This window comes from Atta colombica, unplaced genomic scaffold (assembly GCF_001594045.1).
Source record: "Atta colombica isolate Treedump-2 unplaced genomic scaffold, Acol1.0 scaffold228, whole genome shotgun sequence".
Classification (NCBI taxonomy): domain Eukaryota; kingdom Metazoa; phylum Arthropoda; class Insecta; order Hymenoptera; family Formicidae; genus Atta; species Atta colombica.
The window spans coordinates 973,082-982,911 of NW_017259325.1; the positions used below are offsets into that span (position 1 = coordinate 973,082).

Genomic DNA, 9,830 nt, shown 5'->3' on the forward strand with positions numbered 1-9,830 from the left:
AAAAAAAAATGAAGATGAAGGACAATTTATCAGAGATAATAAATTTATACAGGAATAACTAACTATATATAAAATAATTAATCTCAAAGTAGGATAAAGACAAAATGCATGACTTCGTATAACAAATTTCAGTACTAGTAGAAAATAATTTCTTTGATTACTAATTGGAAATTGAATTTTGTCATACAAAATATATATAATATATATAATATAAAATATTGCCATATTTTTTATTGAATTTGAGGCTTAATTAATTTATATATTTGATATATATGATATTCATTTATATTTGTAATATTTCTATTTTAACACATACAGTCGTTTTGTGCTTCTGGCAACTGCTTTATCGTTTCATTAATCGCATTTGCCACATAATCCAAATTATTTTCATTGAGTCCGCACATATTTATACGTCCACTACTTAACATATAAATATGATAATAATTTCTCAGATACTGAACTTGTTTCTCTAAAAGAAAATCGGAAGAAAACATTTTTTCATAACTAGTTTTATCAAAATACTACATTGTAAAACCGAAAATATAATTTTTACAACTAACCTGTGAGTCCTGTATATGAGAACATTCCAATTTGCTGAATAATATGATCCCAAGTTCCTGGAGTATCTAATTTGAGCAATCTATGATATAAACCTATCCTCATTTGTTTAATTCTTCTGGACATTGTTTTAATATTATCCTTCCTAAATATTGAAACGCATTATTAAAGTAAATAATAAAGAATATGATTATTTTTTACAGATTTTTACAAATCAATACCATTCCTCAAAGAACTCCGGATTGTTCAGCACAGTTACAACAATTCGAGCTCCATGATTAGGAGGATTGCTATACATTCCTCGGATAATTAATGTTAATTGTGATTTAGTTTGAATCAATTCCTTTGTATCGGCCAACACAAAAACTATGTTACCAACTCTTTCGTTATATAATCCAAAATTTTTCGCAAAACTTTGCGTACAAATAAATTCGATTCCACGTTCGGCAAACATTCGTACAGCATACGCATCTTTATCTAAATCACCAGTTGCAAAGCCCTGTTAAGAATCAATGTGTAATCAAAATGACTACAAAAAGATCATGTTATTCTTATCATTCATTGTTTATTCTTCATACCATTCATTCGCTTAGATATTAATTTAGATACTGACCTGATATGCACAATCAAATAATGGGAAAAGGTTTTTTTCTTGTATTACATCAGCTATTTTAGTCCATTGCTCTGGAGTTGGATCACATCCAGTTGGATTATGTGCACATGAGTGCAGAATAATTACAGCATTTTCTGGAGCATCTCGTAAATCTTGGAGCATTCCTTCTAAATCGATATTACGAGTCTTTTCATTCCAGTATGTGTATTGACGAGCGTTTTTAAATCCTCCATTAATAAATACCAGTCTGTGATTTTCTGTCAGTACATATAATTTTACAAATATATGAAAATTTTCACCAGTAGATGAAATAAGAGAAAGAGAGAAGAGAGAGAATAATATATTTATTTTTTAAAATTACTTACCCCAGGAAGGTTTACTGTAGTAAAAGGTATCGTAATGTAGAATACGATTTAAAAATTCAGCAGCAACGCGTAATGCTCCAGTACCGGAAAGCGATTGAATACCAAAAGCACGTCCTTGGGCAATAACAGGAGAATTTATGCCTAATAACATAGTTGTAGCAGCTTCGTTAAATGTTTCTAAGCCAAGAACTGATAAATATTCATGATTTTGTAAATCATCTGCTGCAAGTGACATTTCTACTCTTTTTACAACTGGTAGCACCCATGGTTTACCTTCATCAGTACGGTAAGCTGAAAAAAATTTCTATATTTCTTAATAATTCATTATAAATTGATATAATATAAAATTAATTAAATATATTAAATTATAAAAAGAAATATAAATTTAAACATGTAATTTCAAGAAATGTTCTTGTGCAAAGAAACAATTTTTTTTATGTATATATTTATTTTTAATATTAATACTTTTTATTTAATATTATTACTATTTATAATACTTGTATTACAAATATATAAAAAAATTAATTTGTTAGATTTAAGGTCTGGCATTTTATAACATTTGCATTACATAGACTTTACTTTTATTTATTTTTATATATTATTTTCTTAAAATAATCAAGTTATGAAATATATGAGCGCGCGCGCACATGTGTGTGTGTCTGTGTGTGTATTTATGGATGAATGAGAAATATTATGTAATCACTCTGGAAAAGTCACTCAAGGGTACAAAGAATATGAAAATCAAAAGTAACTCTTATACATCTCATATTTCATATTATTAAAATATGTATATTTAATAGTAAAAATATCCTAATTTTTTAAAAATTAAGTTTATAAAAGCAAGCATCACTGTAAGACTGTGTGCATAAAATAAAATAAGATAAATATTTTCCCATTGTTGCCTTTCAGACAATAATGGGAAAATAAAGTAGTCTTAAATGTAATAGTTATAAGAAATAAAATAGTTACATACCTCCTATAGTAAGATTAACTTTCTTTTCGTAAATATCGTCGACGAATGCCTTTTGCAGTGCAAAAACCTCGATAGGAGGTCCCAGTTCTATTCCCTTGAATCTGGTTGTCATCATGTTGTAAAGGCGAGTAAACGATAGATAACAAGTAATAATATAAAAAAATAGAGTCAAATTAAGAATTGATACGAAAGGAAGAAAAAGTTCACAATTACAACGTGAAATATGCTGGAGTATGTGAAGAGAGTGGTGTTGAAATGAAGTCGCGCGAAGATTGGCGACCTGCGAACTTGCCAAATGATCTTTAATCTGACTATGTATGTGTATGTGAATGTGTATACGATTTTTTACACTGTTATACCGATTGACGTAAGAGAGGAGCTATAGCTATATACAAGTACAGCTATTTCACTTTCGTATCATGTGATACGCAGTGGCTCTCAATAGATTTGGAACACTATCGAATGCAATCTTAAGCTGAATACGTATGTATATGTTTTATTCTAGTGCTGAATGCACAAACGTATATTTAAAATTTATATATACAATCGCCGGTGTGTACACATAGAGAATTTTCCCAATGTAAATTATTTCAAAATTAATAACCATCTTTCGTAGCACACGTTTGAAAGATATGATTTAGCATTTTAAAATGCTAAATCAAATCTGTCTACGTAGATCATATATTCACAAATCGAATATGTGACTGAAGACAAATGAATTTAAAGTATTTGAGCAATCGGAAGAAAGAATTTTACCAATTAACCTATCAGAGAATGCAAACGGAAGATGAAATTTGGACGTTGAATGGCAGATTACTTCGCACTATTCTGTGATTGGTGCATAAAATCGTATCCCCTCCCAACAGTTTGCGGCGATTCATTTCAGGGCATAATTTTTGAGTGTACATATTCGAGCGTAGTGGAACGGTTTATTATATGTGTGCGAATTTGAGGAATAACAAGTTAAAAAGAAATTCAAACACAATTGCCACGAATTTGTCCGACAGATAACATTGAATTGTGTTCAATTGTCGAATATCAAGTACATACACGCGACGTGTACCTATACTTCGTGAATGTTAACGAAAGATAAATGAGTTTACAAGATAGCCTGTTTACCGAGGATGTCGAATACGACGTAATCGTCTTTACGAAGGATAAGACACGTAAGAGGTACGAGAAAATTATAACAAGATTCTTTGAATAGAGTATCGACGCCGACATCATGTTTGAAGGTTAGTTTCCTCACGGTATCTATTGGTGGCTGTGAACACGTAAACAGTTTCATTTACTCTTGATTTTGAATGACTTACATTTGTATATATATATGTGTATAGATTTGGCAAGTAAAGGATTCGTGAAGATATCGAATTGAATGAGATTATGTGAGTGGCGCAATCCCATGGTATAGGATTTAGCACAGGATTTATAAATAGCACAAGATATATATAGTTTTCGTTTTTCGCTACAGTACAAAGCTGGATCATGATTTCATTTTTTTATTATCATCTAAATACTGCTCCTAACTACTTATTCTCGTATACGCTATTTACGATTTGTGCTGTGCAAATTAATGCAAATAATTTTGAACTTGTTGATATATACAGCGATATATTGAGATTTGTGTACATTGGTGGGATATACGATATATCAGAAATAGTAATAATCCTGAAAAGTTTAATATCTCATAATAGACATTACATTTGTAAGTATCTATTTCTTTTCAATGCAATATTTGTATTATTCCATCCTAGATATTTATTTAATTTCGACGTTTTATTTTCGTTTGGAAATAAAATTGAAATTGAAACAACTCGATATAATTAATATCAATAGAACACAATTTTTTGATTTTGTTTTAATTGTAATTGGATTCTTATGTTCACGAATGTAACATATTCAGTTATTTCTATGTACACATAGTTATGTGGTATAAAGCAGTGCATTTTTATCTCTTTTGTGGTTGAAAGTATGAAAGTATACACCTGTTAAATTAGTTTCTCATTTTCATATATTTCTAATGATATGATATATGTAAAGCAAGTGAATATTTTTCCTCGCAATTGTTTGGATATTATTATGCTGTGTATCATATATACTATGCATATCATAATTCATGCTTATTAAGCAGTAAAAGACTCGATAAAAGAAAAAGAAAATTTGAGACAGGACAAGTTGTAAGCATCAATATCTACGCTACTCTCAAGTCTTTATGGAAATGAACGAGAGAGAAAGTGAATGGGTTATGTAAAAGTTAGCTGGCGTTTATCGTCTCTTCCCCTTCCTTAATTTTCTTAAACCAATGCCGTAAGGCATTACGTTCACCAAAAAGTACAAAACAGCCGATGCTGCGCTACCAACTACCAATACTCCGAATAGCAGGCCGTTCAATCTCACTTTCAATATATAAACGTGTTCGATAAACGTGTTCTTTTTTTTCACTTTTGTAGAGTGCTCGTCTTTCCGCCTGTCAACAATTATCGTCGGTTCATTATACATCAGCTGATACAGGATCATTTCTCGGATTTGCTGCATACATTCTCGATCGGCCAAGGTTCGGCTAGGCGTACTGTAGTATGTTACAAGACCGATGTGAGAAGGTACAAATAACAAAATGTTAAGAATCATTTTTTTTATCTTCGATATCCGTTAGCTATGAACTTTTCTGTTAAAATATTCATTCTACCTATGCGTAAACAACGATTATTTTTTTCGTCAACAATTTTTCACAATTATTCGATTTTCAAGCTAATATTAATAATTAATAATTAAATTAAGTTTAATTTACGTATTTATATTATTAAATTTGTATACGTTTAATTAAGCCGCATATAACAATAAATAATAAATATGTGTCTCTGTGTGTAAAATTGCAAAACTCTACCTTATCGCTCTTACTTATCGCAAACGAAAGTAAAATTGATCAAAACTACCTCTCGATCGTAATGTAATTCTACTATGCGCCGATATTGTGCTTATTAATTACAATCACGATACATTAAGCATGTTTTTAATAAAATTTTGCTCCAGAAGAATAACATATTTTATTATAATTATAAAAACATTATTTTATTATAAAGCGATTGGAACCCAAAACCGAATTTTCCTGAGTCTAAGACAAACTTTGTGACAAAACAAAAGGATACAATTCGCGGAATGGGTATCGAAGGCCGACGCTCACCCTCGACATCTCCAGAATGCAAATTACAGCGGCAAGGTGATTACGAATATCACTCATGTAGCACGTATGGATTTTATATATGTTTTCTAAACAGCTAGAAAATATTAGGTTTAAAAAATATATATAAACCAATATGTGCTATTTGAATAAATAAATTGTTGTTATATCTTGTGACATTATCAAATAAGATATATTTCAAAATAAATTAGTTATGGAAGATTTAATTTTTATTTAAATGTAATTTTAGCCAAGTCAGTACCAACAGTTGAAATATATAGGCCACCAGCGGCTAGGAAACTTAACAATTGTTCACAGATAAATGGTACACAGACACAGGTACAATCGACTGCAGATTTTTCTTCGGTCAAGTAAGTAAACTCATTTCTATGTACATTATTACTGTTAATCATAATTATTGTATAATCATTCATACATACAAACATTTTATATGTACTAGATTTGTGTGATCTACATATCGTTTTCTTTTATATTAGCGTTATGATTTTACATATTATGATTGATGTCAACTATTCCAAATACATATTGTTAATATACGTATATGTATGCAGAAATGTACGTCAAAAACGACCTGATCGAGCGGTTTATGTACCTAGGCATCGCAGAAGTTTAGAAATGGAAGATAAAAAGCCACACAGTTTGAAAGTTTCTCACACGTTAAATGGAGATTCAATTATGAATAATAATTCTAAACTACAAGATGTATGTTGTAGTCAACAAAATGTAGGCGATCTGACTTTACATAATCAACTTTCTGAGAATTGCAACGCGAAGATCGAGGATAAACATTTCTTACGAAACATTTCAAAAAATATAGTTTCTTTAGATTCTAGCAAAATCTCCGATACTCTCGATAATACCGAGCATATGTATCAATTTTCGGAGCAATTAAAAGATGTGCCAATTTTATCCAAAGAGAAAGAAACTGTAGCAATTAATAATGTAAATGAAAATAGTACTAATTTCAATCTGTTGGAACCATCCAGCCAAATTGAAATTAATGATAAACAATTAGAAAAGATACAAGAAATTGTGAACGAAAACCAATCCTCGATCGAATATTTAAATTGTAGCGATGTAAATGATCATAAAGACAGACAACTAGGTAGACAGAATGTAATATCGGATGTTCTAATAATTTCCGATACTATTCAAAAGAAATCTAAACAGTCTGAACAACTTTCTCCAATTCTGGTAACACCACCCGAGAAAAAAGTAAAAAAGATAGAAAGGCAAAAAAGCAAACCGGTTCCACCACCTTCTCCACCTCTGAAAATGAACAGAGACGAATGCGATTGGGATAGCTTATTTGACGATAATGGCGATTGTTTAGATCCAACATTAATAGAAGAGGTCAGTTATGTATTTAAGTTCAGTAACTTATCGCATTCACTATTTTATGTGTACATAATTAGTCAGTTATTTACGTATCATCTCTTTCTTTTTTTTTTTAGCTTACGTCAGCAGTAGGTGAAGTAGCGATAGAACAACCAAAAAACGATTACAAAGCATACAGCAAGCAAGTCGAAGTGTCTAGTGACGAATTTGCACATGTCGTAGAAATTTATAATTTTCCTTCCGAGTTCAAAACTAGCGATTTGGCAGCTGTTTTCAGTTCTTTTAAGAATGGTGGTTTTGAGCTCAAGTGGGTGGACGATACTCATTGTTTGGGAGTTTTCAGCAGTCCTCTTGTTGGTATGTATATAGACATATCTAGTAATTTATATCTATGAATACGAAAATATATAATATGTAATATGTCTTTATTGAAAACAACTTAATAACTTATTTTTAACAAGGAAATTGCATTCGAGAAAATTTACGATTATTTTGCACATCTTTGTTAATAATATAATAATCGATATTCATCATTGATGATCATTGAAAATAGTTTTCTTCCAAATTAAATCCAATTATAATCAGATTTATTACAGTTAGTATATTCTTTTTTGCTTCTTTTTTATCTTCCTTTAAGCTGCCCAAGTGTTAGCATCGAATCATCCATTTGTGAAAACAAGACCACTTAGCGAAGCTACTGCTTTAAGTAAAACGAAAGCTAGAAGAAGCGCAGAATTCTTGCAACCTTACAGGAATCGTCCCGAAACATGCGCTGCCTTAGCTAGACGATTAGTTACAGGTGCATTGGGCGTAAAGCTTGCCACAGCTAGACAAGAACGTGAGCACGAAAAGAATATATTACGTGAAGCGAAAGGTAATCTTTGAATACGTATTATTATGTACGTGATAAAAATAATTCAGTAATTATTGAAGAAGTTATTAAGAGAGTTTTGCATTACAGAAAAAAAACGATTAGCCAACAAACAACGAGAGGATGTTTGGGAGGGCATCATACCTACAAAGTAGCATTGTATATCGTTAAGTATAGAATATTTTTAAGGATTTGTACCTCATTGTATAGTATACATATTCACATATGTGGCTGCGTAATTGACATAGCTAACCATGGCTCCCATAATGTTATTCTCGCATTAGCGCGCATGCGTTATTTGTGCCTTACTCGTCCATTCTTTACATTGAAATAGAAAATTGGACATACATTTTCCCAATTTATTCGCTTTGATACAGAAAATCTATGATATTTTATCAGTAAATAAATTCAACATGTAAATATTATAGTTAATAAATAGCTGATTTATATTTATTTGGATAATTATCTTCTAGAAATTGTTGAGACAATATTATCATTTTACATATGAATATATCAGCATAAAAAAAGTAGTAAAGAGGACCAGTGCGTTCCTACATATTTTTACGCAAGAATGCAATTTTTAAAATAAATATACAATATTAAGCAATGATTTGTTTGAAATTAAAATTTGGTATTAAAATTATAAGTAATTAAACAAATGTGTAGAAAAAATTGAAAACTAAAATATTTTCGCAAAATAATCGATTACTGTTATGAGTTTTTATACACAGCAACAAACAATAATACACAATACAGATTGATTGCAAGACAATAAATCAAATTATTACTTACTAGTAACAAGATTCTTTATGTGCACATCGATTTAGTATATCGATAATTCAAAATATATCTTAACAAAATTTTATATAGCTGAACAAGACACATAATCAATACAAAAATATATCATCGAAAATATGGCGTTAAAATTATATATTCTAATGTAATATTATTTTACAATTTTGACTTGTGCCACTTATATGTCTGTTACATGTATATACAAATGTTACAAACCAATGCACAATCACATTATCTAATCATATTACAAAGTTGCTGAGTATAAAGAGAACAGATTGTATTTTTATACAATTGTTATCAACATGAAATAAAGATATGTATCACTTATTCCCTAGTCAATGTACACAGTGATGTGTTACTCATACGTTGATACATCATAAATTGAATAAGAAAATCTTTTGTGAGAAAAAAGAATAAAAATATTTTTTAAAACATAATTTAATATTGTCTATATTGTATTTGCATGACTGCTAATATAAAAACTTTTCCAAGCTTTCTAAATAGATTTGCAAAATATGAAAAGGAAAAGATGTTCGTAACATATGTTGTTAGTAAGAATAAAATTATTAGATAAATTTTATGCAATATATTATATTAAATGCATCAAACGTATTAATCTATAAATATATGAATAAGAAATTGATGCATGTATAAGCAATGGAGAGGTTGTAAACATATTTTTTTAATGAGAGAAATACACACATATAGTGTGTATAATATTATTTTTTAATGGCAGTTACATCTTGCGTTTTTCATAAAATACAGCTACATGGTAGCAAATCGATTTGATTATTTTTTCAGTTTATATTTTTTTTATAACAAGTGTTTCTTTTCAATGCAAAGTTACGCAATCTAATTCGTTTAATATAAAAAACTGTGAGTTTAGCGGAATGACATGAAATTGTTACCATTTGCTACCTTTTTTCTTCTTTTTCTGTTGAACTTTGCGTTGTTGCTGACGTGGTCCAGAAGTTTCTACTGTGGAACTGTGACGAGGGTTTGGAGAAGGCTTAGCATTTGCAGGCATTTTAGTGATATCACTATAAATAATAAAAAATTTTTTTAGTAATGCATTGTACATTTACAGTACATAAAATATATATATATATAGGATAAAA

The 9,830-nt window shown here is 29.7% G+C and overlaps 3 protein-coding genes across 3 annotated transcripts in view; 1 reads left to right on the forward strand and 2 right to left on the reverse strand.

The window, feature by feature from the left end:
- The window catches only part of LOC108688338, a 10,317-nt gene extending 7,383 nt beyond the window's left edge, over window positions 1-2,934 (reverse strand). The window contains exons 1-6 of the mRNA XM_018194562.1: window positions 2,510-2,934; window positions 1,537-1,827; window positions 1,172-1,428; window positions 780-1,057; window positions 561-703; window positions 317-469 (exon numbers count right to left, since the gene is read on the reverse strand). Coding sequence (XP_018050051.1) covers window positions 317-469; window positions 561-703; window positions 780-1,057; window positions 1,172-1,428; window positions 1,537-1,827; window positions 2,510-2,624 — 1,237 coding nt within the window. The 5' untranslated portion in view covers window positions 2,625-2,934. The remainder of the gene's footprint in view (window positions 1-316; window positions 470-560; window positions 704-779; window positions 1,058-1,171; window positions 1,429-1,536; window positions 1,828-2,509) is intronic.
- A 449-nt stretch (window positions 2,935-3,383) lies between these two features.
- Window positions 3,384-8,882, forward strand: LOC108688238. Its single transcript, XM_018194410.1, has 8 exons — window positions 3,384-3,682; window positions 4,960-5,109; window positions 5,590-5,726; window positions 5,938-6,058; window positions 6,260-7,061; window positions 7,163-7,403; window positions 7,684-7,920; window positions 8,008-8,882. The coding sequence occupies exons 1-8, from the start codon at window positions 3,603-3,605 to the stop codon at window positions 8,070-8,072; spliced, it is 1,833 nt and encodes a 610-aa protein (XP_018049899.1). The 5' UTR covers window positions 3,384-3,602; the 3' UTR covers window positions 8,073-8,882.
- A 566-nt stretch (window positions 8,883-9,448) lies between these two features.
- Window positions 9,449-9,830, reverse strand: part of LOC108688246 (signal recognition particle subunit SRP72) — a 10,831-nt gene continuing 10,449 nt past the window's right edge. The window contains exon 11 of the mRNA XM_018194422.1: window positions 9,449-9,789. Coding sequence (XP_018049911.1) covers window positions 9,617-9,789 — 173 coding nt within the window. The 3' untranslated portion in view covers window positions 9,449-9,616. The remainder of the gene's footprint in view (window positions 9,790-9,830) is intronic.